We start from the raw sequence: 24564 nt of genomic DNA, 5'->3' as shown, positions 1-24564 counted from the left end.
CAGATTATATTCCTATGATGCCTTAAGTTTGAGCTGTCATGTTTTCACATTCTGTGCTGCCCAGGGATGCAGTTCTGAGCCTCATATTGTCAGTCAGCTCTGCACAGAGCAGGGAGACAAAACAAATCCTGTTCCTGCTGAGGACCAAGAACAACTTTCAGGCCCAATCAACAGTGGGCTGAAGGGAGGAACAAGAAGGATGGGACCTCACAACCTGGAGCTGGAATTGGACAATTAAACTCCAATATGCAAATGGACCAAAACTTACAAAAGTGTGAGACCTCGTGACTGGTCACCCAATTTGTGACCATTTTGGGTCCACCTTGGGTGTAGCCCTGGCCAGGCTCTGTCCTGCCCAAGGTGTATCCCAGAGGCCTGTCAGTAAAACCCTACTTTATTCCCCAGCTCTGTGCAGTCTCTGTTTCAGGGCAGCCTTCCCAAGGCATCACCTAGACGTGAGCAGAGGGGATTATCCTGCCTTGAATGAACACAGCAGCCTGGTATTCCAGTCAGGAAAAGTCTGTGGCTGGGGGGGCTTCTCCCTGTTCAAAGCTTTTCAGGACTTCAGAAAACTGCAGAAACCTTGGCTGTGCTGAAGGCAAAGATAGAGTTTGCATTGACTTTATCTTTGGAGGTTTCACTGTGTTTTGCTGTTAAATGCTGTTCAGTCTGGAGGGAGGATATGTTACAGGTGTGGTAACTTCTGTAGGGGCACACATAGTTCAGTGTGAAATATCACAACAGTCTTAAACTTCTGCAGCACCTAGTAAATGTTTAAGGAAAAAGGATATCTACTGAAGTGCAGTATGACAGGGGGGAGTTAAATTCTGACACGCTTTTGTGCTTTGGAAAATCCCATCAGCAACAGAGAGGACTGAAAAGTCAAACTTTTCGTTTGCTTGTGCACCCAAAACTCCTGCTAAGTCAATATGGGGGGTGTAAGAAATGTAAGACTGCATGTTGAGAGAAGAAACCAGATGATGAAGCAAGGAAAATGTAAATCTCAAGATTATGTCATTTAAGTTTAAGCATCAAGAATAATGGAAGAACAATTCCTGATGTTGTTCTGACTGCACCTCCCTATCTCCCAGGACTAAAATACAAACATCTCTAGAATGTGGCACAGCACTAATTCAGGAGTGTGCTCCCCACACATTTAGAAAGCAAATAGCAACACCATATTTTAACTGTAGGTGGAACTAAGAAAAGCAGACTTTAATAGCCTCAAGCAGAATTAGCCAGAATATAGCACTGGCACATGATAGAGCAGATTTAAGCATATTATTTAAATTATTTGGCTATTTGCATAATGTGGATCATGTGAAGCCTTGTTTTCATTCCTCATTTTTCCTCCAGAAAATGGAGCTGCTTTTTTAGGAGGCTGCAAAGAGTTAACACAAATCCCATAATCATTATCCAACTCCCACCAGCTAGTACTATGCACCACTCTCACAGAGTTTGTTAAATAATTACAGGTTGGAGTTTTCTCGTGTTTGTTCAAGCCAGTGTTATTTATCCCACCTATTAGTGATTCCAGGCACTTGAATCACCAAGTGTTGCAACGTTCCTGGAAATAAATTTCTCTACTAGACATAAAGGCAACATTCAGGGGGATATGGAGTGGAGAAGGTGTGAGTGGCTGTTTAACAGTACTTAGAATTTCACTAAAATAAGGTGAAGGTAAACAGAAGGTGTTTGGATAGTGGAAACAAGTTTGTAGCTCAGTTTAGTCTGAACTCTGAATACAGATCAAATGGAGTACTCCTAGATTGATCTGAGAGGGAAGATTTCACAGGTTGTGTGCTAATTACCTACCCAGGGCCTAATTACAACTCCTTTGTTAGTGGAATTCCCTGACATGAATGTTTAGCTGATAAAATTGATAAACAGTTGATAAAATTGGGAATTTCCTTTCTTCCCGATTTTTAAAAGCTGCACATATTATTAAGTTACCATAAATTCACATACGGTTGTGGATCTTCCAATAAGTTTCTTCTAAATACATTCCTAATCTTAGAAGGTTATTTTTGTCCCACAAGGCAGCTGATAAGTTGTTACAATTTAATGATAGTTACAGTTAGTTATAGTTAGTTCAGTAGAGCCTTTTTTTAGGGGAGTTAATTTAATTCTGATTGGTGTGGGTTTTGCTCCCATGGATTTGTCTCTGTTTTTCCTGGCTGAATCAGAGGTAGGGTATTAGGATATTAGAGGAGACATTTCGACTTTATGAGTGATGGGAAAAAATCATTGAAACAAATTACTGTTTTCCAGCTATGAAGGTATCAAACATATGCCAAGTAATCAGCCTGTGAGTGTAATAGGTTCATGAAGGAAAAGGGGTTTCTAATCTTATTCACTGATGTTTTTCCCGAGACAGCAACAGCTTTTATAAAATGAGGCTTGTAACTTCTCATTACAGAATCTAATCTGCCCAGAAGACATTGAACAGCTGCAGAACCCTAACATCTTCTAGCTGTAAATTGCTTTTATTATTTATCTTTGTTTAACTAAAAAAGAAAGGGGCATCAGATGATTTAACAAGACAAGAATTAAGTGACATTAACTTTTGACAGCAGCAAATTATTCCTTTACATTCTGAATTGGTTTAGATAATTCTGAAGTCATGACTGTCTCCGTATTTTTAATATCCAAATTTCATACAACTGATACATTTTGTAGATGGATTGCTTAGAAAAATTAATTTAACTTTAACACTGGAAGTCAGAAGTGATTGATTTCCAAGTTAGTCTCATTCTCCTGCAGAGTTTTTGAGATGATAATATCTTGCATTGGTACAGTGATTTCCATATTCAAAGATTACACATGCGCAGTGCTGCAGAAAATATTAATCACATACAGAGGTCAAATGGTTTAAGGGAGATAACAAAGCTTAAACGAGCTTCTGGAATGGATCTGTAGTAAAAAAAACAGAGATCAGGACTTGCTTGTGGTTCTTCATCTTTCCCTTTTCTATTATCTTCAGTTCTCAGACTGTATTCCTGTTTGTGCAGTAAATGGTTTTACTTCAGAGCAGAGGGAGAAGAAAAATATTTTATATGAATATATTTCAATGGTTTGTTGTTTTGTTTTTTCTAACAAGTGTTGAGAAAACTAAGCAAGATGTAGGGAGTTACTAATTTTGTTAAGTGGGAAAAACACAACCTGTGGTACTGAATTGCCTTTGCTGATTCACTGTTGTATAAATCACAGGTGATGACTTACTGTGTCTAAATCTCTCTTCTTCTTCTGTCGTCTTTTAATTGTCTCAGGCCATTCTCTCTTTCCCTGGTATGATGTGATGGTTTCAGCTGCATCTTTAGTGTCCCTTACTCTCTGTTGTGATGCATAAAATGCGTTAACACATCAGAAAACAGGTCTGGGCTTTCAGAAAGACCTTGTTTTCTCCTTTGACTTTCGTGAAATAGACTCTGTAAAAATCTTTTTCTTAGCTTGGCTGGTTTTGTGCCTGTTTGCTCTCGGAGATAGGAGCTTCAGGAGGACTGGAAGTACCTTTCCTCAGCGATAACTCTCTGCCATCCAAATCCTGATTTATATCTTTATCTTTTGCTCTTTTGAATCCTGTTTGCCTTAGAGAGACGAAGTGCAGCAGCTTAAGCACGAGGAAACAACTTGGTGCTGAAGAAAATAACCACAGACTGTTAGATTCCTTTTCCTCTTTTGCTCACAGACTTCATTTGGGACTTTTGTTCTGTCTCTCCCCCTTGAAGCTCAGTTTGTGGAGTCAGGGGCTCTGCTGAGCATCTCTGCTGGCCCCTGGGTGACCGCTGCCTGCTGTCCTGCCTCTCTCCCGGGACTGGCAGCACAGGCTGCTTGGCTCTAAGGAACAACTTTCTCCTCTAAGAACTTTCCCTCCTGGGGCTCTGCTGGCTCCACTGTGTGGAGGCACAAATGCCAGTTTAGCCACAGAAATCATACCTGCTGCTCCCCACCGGTGTCACCTCACTGCAGTAATTCACCAAGCAGGAAATATTTATGTTCCTTGTGCCACTTAGGACAATATGTATTTAATTTATTAAATAGAATTCTGTTTGAGAGTGCCCAGGTCAGTGGTGAGCAGTGCTATGCATTCGTATTAGGAGGAGATACTTTGTTTTCTTTGGCAGAAGGCAATTTTTCTGGGGAGGAAGGGGAGAGTCTGCTGAATGTGCTGTACCTCAGGGAAGTTTCACCTTCATCAACTGCCTGCTTAATTTATAGTGCTTTGCACTGCAAAAACGTGCATCTTACTTATCTAATTGTTTCCTGACGCATTTAGCAGCTTTTCTCACTCTTTAAAGTGAACTTGGCAATGCTGACAATGTAGATGCTTCAGTTTAGGCTGACTTGAAATGTGGTGTGAATGTCTGAAGTGGAGGAGGGCTGGGAGCTGTTACAGGATCCTGCCCGTGGTCCTTATTCTGATTCTGTCCAGCTTTCCTGATGGAAGGGAGCAAAGGAGGCTGAGATCTGATCCTTCTCTTTCATCACCTCTAGTTAATATCCCCCTAGCATTCCATTGCTAGATATGTTTCTGTGTATAATTTTGATATCAATGAGCAATGCAGCAATTGCAGTTAATGATCCTGTCCATCATGTAAGCCACTAACATAATTTTATGTGATTTCTTTGCACGGGGTCCTATACTTTGTATTGGTGTAACATGAATATCAGCACCTTCAATCAGTAAATGTCAAAATCTTAATTGCCAATTAAGTGTTTTACACAGTGTTTCTGATGCCATCAGTTATGGAGAAACAACTCTTCTGCTTTCACTCTTTGCTTCTTTAACTTCCTTGAACATTATAATAATGTTCCTTCCTTATCATTAATACTTGAACTCTGTTAATCTTCCAAAGAGCTGTTTTTTAAAAACACAGTTGTCTTGAAGTTTCCCTTCTTTCTGCAGTCTAACCTGCCAAGGATTGCACAGGGAGACATTGGCTTGTGTGTATTTTTTCTACCTGAGCCCTGGTCCTTACCTGATCCTACCAGAGCTGAAGAACAAAGGGGCTTCGTTGAGAGCAATATATGTGACCAATTTAGCTATTACAGGCCATTTATGTTTATTGGCTGCTTGACTGGCAGATATCCTTAGAGAAAAACAGAACAGTTACATCATAACCCCTTGATTGTGAAGATTAACAGTTGTTTAAAGCTTTGGAAGCTGATCTTGCTTATAAGAGCCTCTACATACAGGAAGATTTTCTGTTACAAATGTAAGTTAGCGATGAAGATATGCTGTGACATTCATGCTGGAAATGCACAGGGTTGAACAGGCTACACAGATGTTTACTACACATGTCTAATCTCAGAAGATAACTCTGCTGATGGAAAAAGCTGGAGAATTCCATCACTGATGCAATAAGCTTTGAGATCAGTATTTACCACCCCTGGGGCTCAGGTACTTTCTAATGACAGGAGTTACTGAAATGAATAACTTAACAGTGTGAAATGGCAAGTTGTGTGGGTAAATATACTTCAGTACATAAAAAAGCATATAAATTATGTACACACACTTTGGAATACGTATTTCCATGACTACTGCTCAAAATTATTAAATTCCAGGGTTTTTTTTCGGTTCCCTGTTTCCTGTCATGCATCATGGTGTAATATAGAGTTCAGGGTTTTACACACACGTGGGCTTTATTTATCCACAAAACTCTACAGGTCCTCTAGAGAAGGAAGAAGAACAGAGTATGAAAAGTGTATCTCAAATATCCTTCAGTAACTGATGAGCAGCTTTCATCTCTTCTTTAATTGAGTCTCTTGTTTATGTAAATTCATACAGGGAGTGATTGCAGGTAGTCTTTTTCTTTGTGGGTTTTTTGTTTTTGTTTTTGTTTTTTTGTCCTTCTGGCGATGGTGTGGTCTTTCAGGCTAACAGCAGCTCAAGTATCTCTTTTCCCAATGTGTTATTGTGATTGAGATGAACAGGACTCTTTTTCCCTGTCTGAGCTTGAGACATTACCAGCTGTGAGCATGGTCTGATTTCTGAATGTAGGTTCTACAGCAGATTTTAAGCCTTAAGGACTTAAAGTGTAGCAGTAATTAAGGAATGGTTTCATAAAAATTCCTGGGCTGGTGAAGAAACATGAGACTGATTTGAAAAGAAAATGGAATATAAGTGATAAGAGGGCAAAGAAGTCCCTTGCAGACTGAGGTGCTGTGTGGTGTGGAAGGCCAAAGCAAGCCCAAATCTGAATGAAAAGTTACCACGTTTCTGCCTTCACTCTAAAAAGGACGGCAAGATAAACGGCAGGAGAAAGGGGCGGGAGGAGAGGAAATTTGTATTTTCTTCTTGGCTGCTTGCTTTTTGAAAAATGCCTTACAAATGCTGTCCTCAGTATCTGTACAAATCTTTGTCACGCGTGAGTATGTGCAGTGTGAACGTGCATATGAACAGATATCGGGACAAGAACTGATTCAATTCCCTTCTGAAAATGGAACATAGCAGCTTTAAACCTGGTTTCCTTTCTAGCATTTGTATCTATGTTCATGTTTCTTTGACTGTTACACAATTACATTATTGCTGTCACTGTAAGTATCCATGACATAGGAGTCTATCAGTGCTCACCTAGATAAAAAACTTATTCAGAGAAGCTTTAATATATTATTATATGAGGACAAATTGTGGCAATTTCTATTACAATTTAACTTTTGAAAACAGCAGTGTAATAGGATATGATGTTATTGTAAATCACAGCATTTTTATAGACTGTAGGGTATTGCAAATCCCATTGAGAAGCAATGGAAATTTAGAATATTTTAAAGAGCTGGGAAGGTTCAAAATCTGGCTGTTGATATATCTGTAGGCACATGAATGGGTCTGACAAGGAGTTCAGGTTTATAATACCTGCAAAGCTTAGTCTGTTCTTTTAGATGTTACTTTGAACTTATTTGACCAAGATATTAATGTAATTATGAATCAAACCACTCATTTCTCACATAAGAGTGTATAATAACAAATAAATTACATGTATCATGCTCTTTATAGCCTAACTGCATCCCCACACTTTGGGACTTTCACAAGCTATTCTCTTGACTGTGGTACTACAGATAGTTACCACTTAGATTAATTTCCTAAGGCAAAAAAGCTTAATGGTGCCTTTCTCTTCCTGTTCAGTAATTTTTCAATTCATTTCCCACCAAATTTCACAAAAGGCTGGGTGTCCTAAGAGATCCTGTGTGTTTCAGGGCTGGGAGTGGAGACAGAAGATGTTTGATAAGAGTCCCTCAAAGAGGGTGAGGCGGTAGTGGGAGTTTAATGTTTAGTAGATGCAAAAATCAACTTGATAGACCAAGAATGTTCCAACCACAAGAAAAGTCTGAATGAAATGTGGCTGTTTATGAGGCAGTCTAACCAGAGGATGGATTGACAGTAGGTTCTGTGGCTCACAGACATCCCTGTTTTGCCATTAGCCTGTGGTTGTGGGCAGATCTTCCTCAGGAGTCAATTTCCCACCAAAACGATGCAACATTTTAACAGCTTCATACCTTTGTTCCTCTCGCTTACAAACAGAGCTGTAGTAAATAGACGTTTTGCCTTTTCTTCAGGGATTTGGGCTGTATTATTATATGATGGTAACAATGTCATTAGCACTCCCGACAAAAGAATTCTTAAGGTTTGAGGGTTTTTTCATTTCTCAATGTATTCTGCAAAAACGTACCTAAATTGCTCTAAAATACCATATGTAGTTTCCACAAAAAGAAATTTTTCTTTTCCTTCATCTCATACCCTCACACATCCAACAGTTTTGTAGTATAGTAATACATTTCCATATGATACATGCAGTCAATGCAGATTTAGAATTTATAAAGCTGCTTCTTTCAACTCCACAGTGTTGAAGCAGAGCCAGAATATGTGAAAATTAAATGCACACAGTGGGCACGAGTGTCACGTTCCTGTCAGAGGTGTGTCAAGCCTCAGCCTCTCTGCTTCTTTGCAACACATTGCAAAGAAATAATTAGAAGCTGGTCTTGCTCAATCACTTCCCTGGGATGTTTAGGATATTCATGGTAGTATCTCATGAGAATAGCATAATCATGAATATTAACAGTAATTATGCCTATCATCAATATTAGAATTATTTCCTCACAAATGCAAGTCCACAATTAAAATGTTTAATGCATATTGAATTTTCTGTAGCATAAAAGATTGCAGGTGGGAGTTACTGTGGATTAGCTTAAATTCATTTCTGTCATATAATAACCTGGTCATTCAATCTTATCAGTTTATCCAGTGCCAAAATGTAATAAAATAATCACAAAAGTCACTTGTCTGTGTTCTGGTATTAATTTTATTTCAAAAGTTTTTGAAGGAAGAAAGTACTTCATGCCATTTGCTGGTACCAGGGAGTGCAAAGCTGGCAGTTTTCAGTATCTGTGTGTGTCTTGGGTTGATTGCTGCATCCCAAATACAGTTTATATGTGGGAACTGGAACTTTTCATTTTCTTGCCCCCCCCCCCACCCCCCATTTGGAATTTTGCGTGTGATTTCATATATTTGCCTCATGATACAAACTTCAGGGTAATTCATATAACGTGAGAGGTCCTTGATTCAACAAAATGAAGGTATAACCCGTGAGAAAATCAGTGTATGTTCTCTGTTACTGTTTCTTTAAGAATGATGGAAATAAAGATACACCATTTTGTGTAGTTTTGCTGTGTTTTAACATTTGTAGCAGATCTCTCCTTTACAGACTTTGGCAGCATCACAAAGGTCATATTTTCTCACATTTAAATTATTCATGAAGAATTTCTTCAATGCACTAGATAAACTTGCAATAAAAAAAAATAAAACCAAAACAAAACCCCTCAAAACCTGTCTTCATCTGTGTGCATTTGATGGAATGGATTAATGTAAAGTTATGGGAGTTCACAAAAGAATAGGATACATAAGTATGAACATTTGTGTTGTTGGCTTGATGTCACTGCTTTGGGTGACCAAGATCATATTGTTGCTGTGGGCTGAGGTGTTTCATCCCTGTTAAGGATTGGGCTCCAGGGTTGGAATTAACCTGGCTGGGCAGGAAATTCTGCTCCTACAGTCCCAGTGAAGGAAGCAATGGGAGAGCTGAGAGTTGCCAGCCCAGATTCCAGCTTTAGCCCATCTCTGAAGTGGAATAATTGCCTTTCAGTCCTGCTGTCCCCTCCTGTGACATCTCAGTGGGATCTGGGAAGATCCACAGCATTTTAGGAAGAAACTTACCTTGAGGAAAGCACTTGTATGGTTGTTTCATGCCTCTGTGAGATTCCTGTGCTGAAGCAATTTTCCTGGTTAAAAAAAAAAAAAAAAAAAAAAACAAAAACCCAAACAGAAACAACAACACAAAAACCCAATCAGCCCAGTCCTATTATTTTAAGAGATTTAGAGATGTGCTGTGATTTCAGGAAATGTGACCCAAAGGGACGGGCTAGTAACAGTGGGGAGATTGAGGGGCTGTGCAGGGCAGTAATGGAACATAACCATGGACAGTTACTGTGCAATTACTTGGCTGGTGGGGGTTTATTTTTTTTCATTACATTCATTGCTGATCTTTGATCCCTGTGTCCTCTTTCCCAGGTCGTCCCATTCCACCTACATCCTCGTCCAGCCTTCTCCCATCTGCTCAGCTGCCCAGTTCTCATAATCCTCCACCAGTTAGCTGCCAGATGCCATTGCTAGACAGCAACACGTCCCATCAAATCATGGACACCAATCCTGACGAGGAGTTCTCTCCTAATTCTTATCTGCTGAGAGCGTGTTCAGGCCCACAGCAGGCATCCAGCAGTGGTAAGAAAATTGCAAACATATGGAGTTTGTTTGTGACATGTTTGTGCCAGTTTTGTGCGTTCTTTTTTAATGTGCAAATGTGTTCTTGCATCAGCAGAAAATTGAGAGCGTCTATGGAAATGGGGCAAAGAAAATCTTACTGGTTTATTTAATGGAAAATTCCTGGAAACACAATCCATCATATATGGTGTTCCTTCATTTTACTGTGGAGAGATTTTTAGTTTGAAGTATGGTAGAAGCTGTGTAAAAATATTATTGAATTCTCGTCATCAGAGGGATTTATTTTTCAAAGTAGATTTCCTGCTCCTTGTTGCATGTGGTAGGAGAGAAATGTACACACAATGGTTCTTTGTTCTGCATGGGCTAATCTAATATATCATTTGGTGATGAGGTTTTGTATATAAAAATGCATGTTGCCTCTGCCAGTCTGTGTCTGTTCTTGTTTCTGAATCTGTCTGCTTCTATACTTACAATGTCACATTTAACTAAGATCTGCTATTTTTCAGCAAATTAATTCTTGTCTTTCAGGCCACTGTTTTAAAACATTTGCAGCACTATCAGTCATGGAATCTGTAGTGCCTAGGGTTTTCTTTCTTCTTTTTTTTCCCCCCTTTTCATTATTTTATTTTAATTTTTATTAGTAGGTGCTGACTTTTCCTTTTGACAGCCAAAAAACTGAGGGGGGGAAGATGCCCTTTTTAGAAACACAGACAAATCAAAAGAAGCTATTCTAGCACCTTCTTTCTTATATCATAGATATATGTTGTGTGTCATTTAACTGAGCACAATAGGTTTAGAGCTTCTCTGCAGTTTCTGGTCTGCCCAAGGGGTCTCTGTGCTGTACCAAGGCAGCTCTGAGCAGCACTGGAGGTTCTGGGGTGCACAGAGCACACCTGAGCACCCTCTTCAGCAGGGGCTGGGGGGTCAGCAGGGAGAAGAATTTGAAACAGAACATTGGGAGTGGATATTAGGGATATTTTTTCCCTGAGCATTGGGTTAGAGCAGGTGGCCCTGGGAGCCTGTCCAGCCTCTGCCTTGGGGTTTTTGAGAACACATTGGCTGAAATCCTGAGCTCCTTGCTCTGACCTTAGAGCTGCCTTGACTTGGCAGGACACTGGCCTGGGCACTTCCTGGGGTTCCTTCCATCCTGAATTATCCTTTAACCCTGCTGAGGTGTGTTAAAATATAATTGCACAAATAAAGAATAATTCAGAAATCGAGCGTGCTTCCTTGCTCCTCGAGTGTATTCTTATGGAATATATGATACCACTTTTGAGGGGTTTTTAAGAGATTTGGGGTGATCTGGGAGCTGCAGGCTTCAAGATCTGTGATGGGCATCTCTGTAGAAGCCATGGAAATGGGGAGGGGGTCAGGAATTGAGTGTGATTTATCTCTGAGTCACTGCGGTTTCCTGCCTTAGAAACATTGCAGAGCTCTTTGCAAGGCTCAAACATTTCTGAATAAGGCTGATCCAGCTGATTGAAGGGTCTTGGTGTTTTCGAAAGAGTCCCAGCAAAATCTGTCACTGAATGCTCTCAGGGAAGCATTTCACCAACACAAGGCAAGAGGGCAGGTTCCTGCATGGTGAGCAGTTATTTGGAAGACAAGGAGCAGAAGTTGGAGCTCCCCAGTGAATTTTCACAGGACATTTAAATACTCAGAGAAGATGGTGGGGTAGGAGAGTAGGTGATGGCAGGATGCTAAGATCAGCTTGTGGAGAATCACAAGAGCACTTGTAGCCCCAGTAACAGGGAATAAAATGACAGGGGACCTTAGGGCAGGGAAATGGAAGGGATATTGATGGAAAAAGCAGCTCTGGTTCCTGGGTTGGTGATGGATCATTTCCTGTGTGCAGGGAGGAAGGTTTGTCTCCTCTCAGAGCTCAGGAGCAGGGAACGTTCACAGCTAAAGAAAGGAATAAAGAGTGAGGAATCATTGCCTAAAGGGTGTGGTGGATCAAGCAGTTGATGAGATTTTAAAGGGAAATGGGAAAAGTAAATGGGAGAGGCATGAAATAAAGAGAAGAAAATCAGGGTCAGGGAATGTGAGCTAAAAAAAGAGGCTTGGTGGATACTTGAGTACTTGGTAATTACAGCCACTGCTGGGACTGAGGGAACCAGAATGGCCTTTCTTAGGAAGCCAAATGAAGGAAGTGGCAGTAAAACAACATCAGAAAATTTGATGGGAGAGCTCTTTATGCTTCATTTTAAATCCTAATCACTGTTTCTTTGTATCCTTAAAAGCTTTGTGTTTGACAGTTGTTCCTGTGGGCTGACCCAAGGAACCTTTCTGGCATCCTTTGCTTTGCTCAGTCTACATTTTAACGATTTTTTCCCCCACATATCCCATTTATTTCTTTAATAAGCAGTCATATAGTCTATAATGACTTTCAATTTTCAGGGTATAAGATGCAGGTGTCCCTTTTTTATGTTTTTTTACCCTACACACATGTATAATTGCTTGATCATCATGGAGTGTTCTGTAGCATGAGCTCTGTGCATCCTCTGGAAAATAAGGAGCATTTCCTAGTGGTGTTACTTGTTTTCTTCAGTTCTCACAATGTTTCTTTATAGAGTTTATAAGAAAATACAAGAGGTTATGACTTATACATTAAATTGGAGAAAGTTATTGCTTTTTGTGGCTTATCATTATCCTTCTAAGATTTTCTGAGTGGCTTTTACCATCTATATGGCAAAAGGTTGGCACTGGTAGTGTTTTCTTGGGTTTTTGTTTTTGTGGGATTTTGGGTTTTGTGGAGTTTGGTTTGGGTTTTTTAAATTTTTAATATATATATATATTTAGTTTGTTTGGAAATGTAGCAACATAGGTGCAGACATTTGAGAGACAGTAATTAAATGTATAAATATTTTACTTAAATTTGGGCTTGGGTTAAAAAGGAAGATTTGTAGATGCTTATAGGTAAGGCTTAGATCCCAGATAATCTTCAATCATTCATAAATTTTTGCTAGCATTTTCTAGCTTCTTCTTTAAATATTTCTATCCTAGTCTTCAAAGTACATGCTGAATATGAAATATTTGCCAGTGTCTTCCTCTAATTACACTGCAGAGTCTTCCTCTTGTTTGTTTGATTGGATTCTTCTCTTGTTTCAAGCTCTGTAATTGCAGGGTGGCTCCTCAACAGGTTTAAGATGCAGCTTTTTGGATGTGAGGAGCCACTCACCCACATGTGTTGCCCTGTGCCCTTCACAAGAGCCATGCTTAATATATATGGAAAAAACCATTTGCCTGAAAAAATTACCTAATCAAATATTCTATCAAATGAGCAATCTATTGTTGATATTATGAAGGCCTTTAATCTACAATAAATCTTTGTTAGAACTCATCAGAACTCCCAGTTTGAGAGAAATGTGATTATAGCACTGTTAAAATGACATTACATCATCGGGGTGATTGGTTTATCATTTGGAGAAGCCACATCAATCATAACTAGCATAACCACACAGTAAATGAATTCAACCTTTCTACTGCAGAACAATGACACAATAATTGCTCAAAATCAGACTTGAAATGAAATCAGAAAATGCACTTTCTTTAAATATGATGTTAACCTAATGGAATATATTATTAAAAATTATGTTTGAGGAAGTTCTGTGTAATTAAAAATATGTGAAAATGTATTCCTTTTTTCTCTCATTAGAACCTGTTTCAGTTGCAGAATCATTTTCTATGCAACAAGATATTATGCTGCTTTTAATTGAACTCCCATCACTTACATTCCTCTGCTTGTATTTCTTAATATAATATGCAGCACAATTACATGTGATGAAGGACAAGAGGTTTTTGAAATCTGGTGCACCTGCTGATAGTATTTTGAAAAATACAAACATTGTAGAAGGAAATGAGACCTTTTACCCATGAAAAGCTAGTGAATTTTTTTCTTTTAAAAGAAGGTCAGTTCCTGCCTTACCATTTCCTGAGATGGTTTCTTACAGCTAACAGTAGGAATTGGTTTATTTCTTCTTCTTGTACATGTTTTATATTTTTTTTCTTGTAATATAAGGTGACTCAGCTTGTTGAAATGCCATTTTAATGGCTTCAGTTAAAATACAATGTAAGAGGCTGGTTTTCAACCTGATGTGGAAAAAAGAGAAGTCTTTTTGTTGTTTGCACCTTTGCCTTTACTAGAGAGGTTTTCTTGGTATTAAACCCAAGTTTGAACTCATAACACAAAGACTGTTTCTTTGTTTGTTCATTTTTCAGTCTGAGTAAAAGACATAGGATAGACCAACTCACACATAAGGTTTTCATATAATGGATCCATAATTGGGCACATTCATCAGCTTCAAGCACTCTAACAATGAGAAAGTAGAAGCAGAATGATCTCTGGAGTGTTTTGATTTGGGGGAAAATTCCAAACTGTGCTTCAGATATTGTCATGATTGCTAAGAACTTGCTGAAGTTGAACTGGAAGGGGGATGGTACCCATTTTTGGGGGTGTTAATGTGTCTTTTTGGCTCAGAATCAATGACACAAACCATTTGGCTCAATGTGACAATATCTGCCCACGGAGGGGTTTGGACAGGGTTTGCTTTGATTTTTCCACAGGCAGTTTTTGGCAGCAAAGAGAGAAGAAAAGAGAAACAGGTTGGCTTGAAGGAAATGATTGTTGTTCTTTAATGTTGTCAGTTAGTTAGAGTTGAAATAAAGAATCAGACTCCTTTTGCTTATGAGTAGAAATATCATGTAAAATATCAATATCCATTATATTCGGTATAAATATCTAGATGGATCTCCTGTGTTCCACAGAACTGTCTATAGAATTTCATTATTATTAATGTGTAATTACCACCACCTCCATGCAGTTTAATCTAGTTTGTAAAAATCTTTTCTGAAAGAAGCCAGAACTTACATTAATGCACTGTAGCTGGAGGACTTATTTTAGATCCTCTGCTGGGAGTGCTTGGAAGTGTTTGTTTTATAGCCCTCTTACAATCTGGCATCAAATGAAGAAGTATTTCCAGTTCTACTCTATAATGGAAACCAAAATGCAGAAGTATTGTCATCTTTAAGAAATAAATGAATCCTATAGAAAAATAATTACATCCCTTCAGATGATTAAGCATCACTCCTTACTGAATGGAGACCTCAGTTTTCTGTACCTGTCAACCCACAGGACAGAAAATACATTGGCAGCCACAAAAATTGAGAATCCATAGCTTTAGTTTTTATTATTTTTTTTTATCCTCATGAACAATTGCCTTTGGTTTATTTCAGAGACTAAATAAAAGGGTTTGGATTGCTCAGTAGGTGATGAGGGAAGAGCAGCAAGGGAGAAAAGGAATTGGAATCTTCCTCCCCTTATCAACAGTGCAGCTGGGGCCAGCAGAGAAGAGTGTTGTTTTACTCTGCTACTTGTTGTTTGTTCTTGTGTTTGTTTTCTTTTGGGTGTTTTTTTCTTTTTTTTATTTGATCTCTGTGCATCACTTCTGAGGTCAGGTAGGGAGGAACAGTAATCAGAAAGAAAATTTTGACTTCCTCCAGCATCACTCTCCTGTCCTAACTGCTGTATGTAATTAAGATTTCAGCTGCATCTTTTGGAACCTCTTTCAGAATAGAGCATTGTAGAATTTGTCAAATTATGCTTAAGGCAGTGACAGTTAAAATCAGTGAAGGTTCCAGGGTTGGAGTTTTTAAATTGTTTCCTGTTCTTTCCTGTAACTGTCTCCAAAAGGCAGCCCTACGTTACAGCTGTGTATGCAATTCCCCTTTGGATACACAAGTTGCTTCTTACTCAATATATTCACAAGGAAATGCCATAAGGAACTTTCTTCTGATGTTGTTTTACACCAATGCAGAAAAAGGGTGGTAGATGGATCATTTTAATTTCTGTTTCCAAATTAAATTGGGTGTTTGCTGGAGCACAAACTGGAGCCTGGCCTGGCTTTGAGGCTGTAAGCAAAAATGTCTTTGTGCATGTATTGTTCAGTGTGTGGATGTAGCAGCAAGGCCTTTACATAAATAATCTTTCTCCAAATTTGTTTCTAATACTTAAATTCTCTAAATCCTTAATGACCAGTTGCATTCTCATTCTGTTGCATCTCTTGAGCACTGAGTCTAATTGTAGAGCTTAGAAGTGGAATTAGAAATGGAGGGAACAGCATGAACAATGTTTTCCCCCTGAAACCAAAGGGTGAACTTTTTCTAAGGTATCAGCTCCATGTTGCTGCAACTATTACTGATATTATTGCTGCTGCTAATCTCTGTACCCTGTGTTGATGATGCCTGCAGATGTCTGAATTTCAGCCAGAAGACGTGATTCTAGATATTAAGATACTGCAGAAACATTCTATTTATTAATTTATGAATTCATAATAACAACAATCAAATCTCAAACAGAAGGTTCTGTGGTAATAAAAATGATAATGAATTACAAAAAGCTATAGAATTCAGAACAGACTTGAATTCTGTTGTTTACAGGGAGGGGTTTAAGCTCACCATGGGTTTGAGAGTTGGAAAGATTTTTTTTTTTTAGCTGCTTTCGATTGCTTAGTGTTTGTAAATGTGTTGAACTGGGAACCCCTGTAGCAAGAAAAGCCCCCCAGAAAAAGAGCTGCAGCAAAGTCTTCCCAAATTTCCATTTCTCTGTTTTCTGACAGCTTCCCTGGTGGCTGGGACACAACTCAGGGGCTGTGGCCAGTCAGGCCTTTTTTATTACCGATGCTTATTCTGTCTCATGGCAGCTACTTACAGATCAACCAAAACTGGGGAACTTTGGGAAGCTTTTGAAGCTTTCGGAACTTAAAGGCTCCATATTGTTGCTCTGTCATTGCACAAGAAAATCAGTGCCAGAGTTGGTACCTCGCTTGGAAACTGAAAGGCCTGGAAACTGAGATACTGCAATTATAAACAGAAATAACTTTTTTTTTTTTTTTTTTTTTTTTTTTTACCTTGTCTTTCTTTCATATGCTGAGTCCAGATGCTGCTTGTGTGTTTTTTCCTTTGTGTGTAGAAAAGGCTAAAACTCTTCTTGCTAACGGTCTCTGCTGTAAGTCCTGCTGTGTGGGAAGAACTTTTCAGGCTTTCTAATAATTTTGTCTTTTCATACAGAGTTTTTATGTTCTGAACTGCATCTCCCTTTCATTGGCAGTGGCACAGTCCTGACAACTTCCACAGTGGGTAGTGCTGCTGTTTAGGTGGAAAGACAACATTTAGAAAACATTTCATGTTTTCAGCTGCCCACCAGCACAATTTGGTAGCTGATTGAAAGTGAGGAGTTGAGCATATGCAAAATGTTTGAGCTTCATGGGCTACAAAGTAGAGAACCTAAAATTTAGGGTATCATTTTTTCAAAATATTTTGCAATATTTGTATACAGAAGGTTCTGTAGGTGGCTTGGTTGGTTTTGTAATTGCAGAAAGTTTAATAATTTCTTCTTTCTCCCTATAAATCCAAATAAGTGCCATTACAAACACTTGAAAACAAGGAGACACTTTTCATCGGAGTCAATACCTTGTCTTATGGATTTTCTGATTTTGATATGCCATACACTTCTGGTTTATTTAAATGATAAATTGTGCATTTATCTAGTGCTTAATTATTACTCCTAGTTATAAAATTACATTAATGGATTTACAGTTTTGATACCTGTTTCTAATACGATTATAAATACTAGCACCTTATCAGGCAAACTGTAAATATATGTCATCTATTTATCACATTAACATCTCTAGAAACTGAGTTTGTCCTCATATAAACCATGATGAAATCAATCAAAATTAGAACTTTTTTCCTTCAGAAGATATTCAGTCTTATTTTAAACAGTGCAGGGAGACTTCAGCACATCACTGGAGAAATTGATCAGTGGTTATTAATTATCCTCAATGCTATTTTTTTTCTTGCCCTATTAATGCCTGACTCTTTGCCTGCCAGTCCTTCCATTGCACATCTGCAACATCCCTTCTGCACAAACAGGAAGAAATCTGGACACTGTCGCTTTACCCTGAAGATTTTTCCCTTTGTGTTTCCCTGTCTCAGTCCTGTTGCCCTCTGGGAGCACTAAAAAGGGTTTGCACACACGGCTTTATTGGTGAAACCTCTGCTGGAAACAGAGCAGAGCCAAGCAAAAAAGCCTTTCCTGTGCCTTGCTGACCCAGCTCTTCAAATAAGCCACAGTGTGAGGAGGACTCCTGTGCCTGCATCACTGCCTCTTCTGCTGCTGAATGCTTTTGCAGAGCAGGATTTTGTCTTTCTTACAGTCCCAACTTCAGCTACCTTGTGCAGACACCGCTGCAGCGGGAGTGTAATAAAAATCTGTGGTTCCTCCACTAAAGAGCTGCTTCATTTTGGTGCAGGGTTACACAGACTTCTTGGAGAGCCCGCAGATGTTGAGCTGGGCTGCACTCAGCTGAGTGTGGTGTTTGCTGGGGCTCTGTGATGCTCTTTGCTCCCCCTGTCCCTGCCCTGCTGTGGCTGTGCTCAGCTGACTCTGCAGTGCCCCAGGGAGTCAGGAGCTCCAGTGCAGTCCTGAACTGGTGCAGTTCCTGTGCAGTTTGTAATTCCCACAACGTCTGAAACGATTATGGACTGAAACTACAGATGATGGGTTATTTTTTTCTCGTGGAGGCAAATCAACAAAACATTGCCTTTTTTGTTACGTTGCACATATGCATAATTTATGTTCCTGACAGATCGTTACATGGAGAGTCGAGGAATTTGAATGCTCGTAGAAGTTAATTACTGGCCTGAGTAAATGCTTAATTTTCAGATTGATTCACATCAAGGCATAGAGGGAGTCTTGCTGCATTTTGTCAGCTCCCAAAATGATCCCACAGCTTGGTCTGTCACATTGATACGTGAAGGAAATTTTGTCTCTTGCTCTGTTCTGTTTGTTTGGATTTTGCGTTTTCTTCCAGTCTGTAGCAACGCTTCACTTGCTCCCAGTTCCCCAGGTTGCTTTTATTGCAGTGACCTTTTCCATCCATGTAGGATGCTATTTGTCATTCCCCTCTCCTTGGAGCCCTGCCTTGCCTCACCAAGGTACTGCCTCACACGTCTCTCCTCTACAATGGCTCCTTTCTGTCTAATGCACTTGGAGCAGTGGGATCTTCAGAAATGGAGCTTTTCTCTCCTTTTGTTCGTGTCAGGGGTAATGATTTGTGAAATAAATAAAGAAATGCACACCTACAAGGAGAACCACAACAGCATCCCTACAATTGTAGTGGTAGCTGGTGCTTATCTTGCACAGTTTGGATCTGAAAAAAAGCACCCTAGTAAATCAAAAGGAAGGAAAATTGGCAACTTGGCATGGAAATTGGATTGTTTTGAGAAGACTCCTTGTACCTGATGCTCTGCTCATTTAGGAGCAATAACGAGAACAGTGTAGAAAATGAGAATCACTTTTTATAAATGATAAGATATGATGTGTGGGCATAGAAGCCTATATACCCCAAACCTATATACCCTAAAAGTTGGAACTCTTACTGTACTGCCAGATCTTTCAAAACCTGCAAAAGAGGGATTGATTTGCTGTGAACTGCCTTGCCCCAAAACTCCATTTGTAATAACAGAAAATTTCTGTATTGTCTGAATAATCCCTAAGGGAAAGATTTCTGACCCTGTTATTTGGAAAGGTCCCTCTTGGTTTTCAGACCTGGAGAACAGTTGTTAGTATGGAATAAAATGGGAAGTCCCAACTGCAAATCCACATGATTCGGGAAGAACTCAGAAATCTGGACTTCTAATATTGTGTAGTGAATTAATTAAATCTGTAATGTATATGACATGGTAATTATTTTGAGTTATACAAACAGCCTATTCTACCGGAATCAGCAGGATTTCTGTACACTGAACACCAGGCTAACTCCTCAGTTAAGTAATGAGGTGTGAAATGTTCTGCCTAACAAAGCAGCGTTGAGTGTGTTTGTTAATACTTTTTCCTGCTAACAGGTGGATAATTGTTTTACTTGAGAGAAACCTGTCAATTATAGGGACTAGTAAATATGGAAAGGTGTAAAATCTTTGTTAGCTTATGAGCTTCATATTTCTGAAAACCTAATTTTAAAAAGTAAAGTAATTATAATAATTTATAAAAGTTGAGAGGAGGGAATTTGGGGAGCTGGAGCTCAAGTGGTAGAGGATGGCTCTGAGTGATTCTCTCTGGAGCTGAGACTGAGGACAGGCACTGGGGAAATAAAACCTTTATGACCCTGCCATGAAGGTTCCATCAGCTCCTGGCACATGCATTTCCAGCTTACCTGAAAAAACTTGCTGCAAAACCATAAAGGAGTATCAAGGAGGTCAAACAAAAAAAGCCATTGGGAAGACTTATGAGGGTTGAAAGAAGCACTTTTCCAATCAGCAATTTTGGTTAGGAAGAGCAATATGAGACACTTGAATCTACAGGAGAATGTGGGTTGGGTTTTCTTTCTTACTCTTAGTTTCAACCTTTGTGTTTTACTTTTCAATGTGGGTAAATAAAGGAAAAACACTTAAATCATCAAAATGAAAAGTGAAAATATTTGCTTAAAAGTGTTCAAAATGAAATGGTTCTGAATTTCAAAAACTAAATGCTTATTGTTTCCAAGTCTCTCTCTTCGTTCTCTATCCTTTTTTCAGCTACATTCAAAAATGTAGCAAAATTCAATTTTTTGTGAATTCACAGGATATTTGAGAATAGTTTGTGGTCTGAAGCAGGCACTAGGCAGAAACCAGTTAGAAAACAGCTATTTATTCCAAAATCCATGAACACAGTAGACACATTAAGGCCAGTTAATGTTCAGTCAGTTAGACCTGTGAGTCCTGTCTGCAGCTGGGGAAGATGGTAAAGAGAAAAATGATACCCTGAAGAAATTGAGGAATTTCCAAGGCTTAAATTTCCAGTTTAAGACTGACTCAAAATCATGTGACTGACTGACTAAAGACTGACTCGAAATCATGGAAAGTGTATGAACAGGCTGAGAACTGGTGGTTTGTGTACTGCAGAAGGGCTAGTGAGGGCCTGTCCTTACAAAACTAGTCTAAGGAAAAGACTGGAGGCTGGCTGGAAATTCACCTTGCCCAAGTGCCCTGCCAGGAGTTGAAGCCAGCCCAGCTGAAGGCACAGCCACCTTCCAAATGATTTACAGGAGAAAGGGAGATAATACAAATCACTAGCAGTTGTCACCCCGATGTACATAGATGGCCACAAAACTTAGTTCTTCCTTTGCTAACTGCAGGCCAGTTCTAAATCTCTTTCTCCTTCTCTTTATTCTCTATTGTTGACGGCTGGAAGGATTCCACAGCTTTGATTCCTCAGTTCCTCTGAGATCATGCCAGAAACGCAAATGCATTAGAGACTCTTGTTTCAATTTCTTTTTTTGGAACAATTTCCATTAATATCCTGCTGTCACAAAGCAACTGGTGCTGTTTCACAGCTCTTTATCAAGGCAGTTTTATTCTGGGGAGCTCCAGCAATTGCTCAGTGAGACCAGGAACCCCCCAGAGCAGCTGACTCTTCTGGGGAACACTGAGCAGTCACGTTGGGTTCAGCTGGTACCAACTGCCTCTTGTTTAACATTTACATGTCTTTGAGCAAATTAGTGCTGGTGGATCCTGCTGGAACAACAGCCAGTGGTTTCTTCACAGCATAGTATAGACTGGTTTATAGAGTGGTGTTTTCAAGTTTCCAAATTCCTCAAGGATACGGAGGCACAAATTCAAAATCTGGATGGCTGGTTTGATGGTAGTTTGGATTGGGAAGAAGGGTAGGATGAAAAAAGCACCCTAGTAAATCAAAAAGAAGGAAAATCGGCAACTTGGCTTGAAAACTGGATTGTTTTGAGAAGACTCCTTGTACCTGATGCTCTGAAAATTTAGGGGCAATAACTAGAACAGTGTAGAAAATGAGAATCACTTTTTATAAGTGATAAAATATAATGTGTGGGCATAGAAGCCTTTATGCCAAGCCCCTAAAAGTTGGGACTCCTTTTGTGCTGGTAGATTTTTCAAAAATCTGCAGAAGAGGGACCCCTGGGGGGTTGTGTTGGGTTCTTGGGGAATGTTTGGATATCCACCTTAAACACTTGTCTTTTTTTCTGAGAATTTTAAACTTTGAACTGGTTGTTTATTTTTTTTCTTTTAGTAACCAATCTGTTAGGTTCATTTGATTAACAAAAAAAGTGGTTATTAACAAAAAAAGCCTGTCATTACTGGCTTATATTGAGAGGATCTACAGAAATATGACTGTTTGGTTTAAATCTGTGTAAAAAGTTTGCTGTTGCTTGTAATTTCCACAAAATTCTCTCAGGTGGTTTTATGAGAAAGCACTTAAAAAGTTTGAGAAAATTGTATTGAAATTGAAATTTTTATTTCAGATTCTGGTTTCAGTGTAGTCTTGTAAGTGTTACAAGCAAAGAGAACATAAAAAAGAGAACTTCCCTCTGTAGTTCTTCTAACCCCATCATATGTTTTCTAACCAAAACTTTCTGTGTCTCCCCCTGTTAGGCTCCAATCTGAGCCACTATTAGATTTGTGCTGCTTTTTCCAGGCCCAAGTTTTTGTTTTCTCACTGCAGGGCAAACACAGAGCCAATGTCCTGGTGATGCCTTCAGTTTTGGCTGTTCTGTTTTTCAGCTCCTGAGCTGCACCAGTGTGTAACTCTGAACTCCACTGGAGTGTCAGTCGCTCTCCTCACTTTGGTCACACAAAACAATCCTGCCAGCCTGAGAACCAAGGGCACCATCACCGAGGCCCTGAGGAGCACAAACAAAAGTGAATCGGGATGGAAGCAAACTGGGGGAATGGGGCTTCATTCCCTGAAGCTGCAATTGGACAATTAACCTCTGCTATTAACAGACCCAACTTATTTCTGTCTGAGGAGCTCATGACCATTGTCCATCTTGGGTGCAGCCTCTGCCAGGCTTTTGACTGCCCAAGGTGTATCTGTGAAAGGCCTTTAATAAACACACACTTCATTATTTTATCTCTGTCTATCCTCTGCTCTGAGGAGCCACTCCAAGGCATCGCTGGGTGGGGGCAGAGGGAGATGCCCACAGCAGCCCAGCCATCAGAGTGGCTCCCCGGCAGAAACTGCCCACTTCCTATTCTCATAAGATTTAGTGCTTTCTTCGACCTTTGATTTGCACTTTGGGATCTGTTAAAGGTATGACACGTGGTTAATTTAATTGTATGACAACAAGATGTGAATGTTGCTGGATGAATATCCCCATGAGTGAAGCTCACAGGGGTGGAGAACGTTCAGAGCAGAGCCAGAGCAAATGGCTCAGATGGGGAAGGAGCTGTGGCTGGGCTCTGCCTGCTCTCACAGGCTCCATGAAATGAAAGGGAACTGATTGTCTTACAGCTCTCCCAGCTGCTTTTATTAATCTGTGTTATTAGATGATGGTTAAAGGCTCTCTAATGATTTCTTCTTTGCACCCTATTCATCAAAATTCACATAATGAAGCTGCTTGCCTGCTTTTATTTGTTCTTAAATCTGGTTTGAGCCTCTAACTCGGTGCTTAGTGCTACTTTTGGCACTTTTTCCTGTGGCAATCTCTGTTTCAGAATTACAAAACGTAAACCAGTGAAAGAATTCTCCATAGCTGAATTCTCACTGCTTAACCAAGGTGATGTAAGGATATTGAACTCACTCATATTTGCAGGTGATGCATATCAGAATATTGATAGCTTTGTGTTGTCTTGGTGCAAACCCTAACATTTTTTCCAGAAATTTTTGTGCCACCCTTTTTAGCTGAAAATGTTAGAAGCTTATTACAGGGTCTAAAAATGAATAGATAAGCTTGGAATGGCAGATTTACTGACTGGTCCACTGCAAATATTATATATTAGTCAAGACAGAGACAGTATTATAAAGAAGTTTTTGAACTTAGAAACAAACTTCAGGTTCCTGCACTTCCATTGAGCTTAGTTTAATCCTATTCATGAGACATTAGAGATTCAATATTGATGAATATTAAATCACCAGGGGGAAAAAATGTTGAATTTTCTCAAAGATGAGACCAAAAAAAAAAAAAAAAAAAGAAATTTAATGCTTTTGTTTTTAATGACAGTAAAGTTGGGTCTTTTTTTTTGAATATTGGAAGAGCTCCAAAAAAGCCATTGGCACTTACTCTGGGAATACTTAAATATCAGTGGCTCAGGGCAACATAGAGTTCTGCTGTGTCATTATAGAGGATTGTTATGCCTCACATAGGCACTACTGTGCTAATCAATTAAGCAGGAATTTGCATATAATTAAAGCTGCATTGCAAAGGTTTCTGGAAATAAAATTGTATCTCCACTTATGAACGCAACACATACAAGGGAAAAAGTTTTGTGTAATGAAGCAAATTAAAATAGCAGTGGAATTCTAATTGAACTTGGAATATACATGTTTCTTCTAGAAAAGTAATGGAATTTCCCAAATGAAATTCACTGTTGTGTTTTGGGTTGACATCAAATATGACATTACCCAACATGTCCCATGATGAAATCTGCCTTCTGTTATCCTCTGGAGATACTAATGGAATATTCTGATTGCTGTCAGGAAAGCAAATATTGTTGTCCAATAGAAAAGGATGATCCTTGGGAAGAACGAGGCAATTAACACCTGTGCTTGCATCTTGCACTGCTGCAGAAAATGATGTGCAGAGATGATGTGCAGTTAAATAGGTGCACGTCAGTATTGGGTTTGTTTCTTGAATCTTCAAAATCTTGAAACCATTACTCTTAAAAGTGATCATAACCTTAAAATTTTTATCTGTAATGTGATAGAAAAATTTGAAAGAATTGGGCAGAATTACACCATAGAAAACAAACAAAAAAACCCAACCAAACAAAAAGAAACAAAACAA

General features: G+C 39.2%; 1 protein-coding gene across 2 annotated transcripts in view; it reads left to right on the top strand.

Moving 5' to 3' along the window:
• Positions 1-24564, top strand: part of LOC136367394 (teneurin-2-like) — a 173055-nt gene that overhangs the window by 103426 nt on the left and 45065 nt on the right. For both annotated transcript variants that reach the window (XM_066328955.1, XM_066328954.1), the window contains one exon: positions 9563-9772. In XM_066328955.1, the coding sequence (XP_066185052.1) occupies positions 9563-9772 (210 nt within the window). The remainder of the gene's footprint in view (positions 1-9562; positions 9773-24564) is intronic.

Source organism: Sylvia atricapilla, chromosome 14 (assembly GCF_009819655.1).
Source record: "Sylvia atricapilla isolate bSylAtr1 chromosome 14, bSylAtr1.pri, whole genome shotgun sequence".
Classification (NCBI taxonomy): Eukaryota; Metazoa; Chordata; class Aves; order Passeriformes; family Sylviidae; genus Sylvia; species Sylvia atricapilla.
The sequence above is the reverse complement of the archived record's forward strand: the minus strand, read 5'-3'. Positions and strand labels throughout refer to the sequence as shown.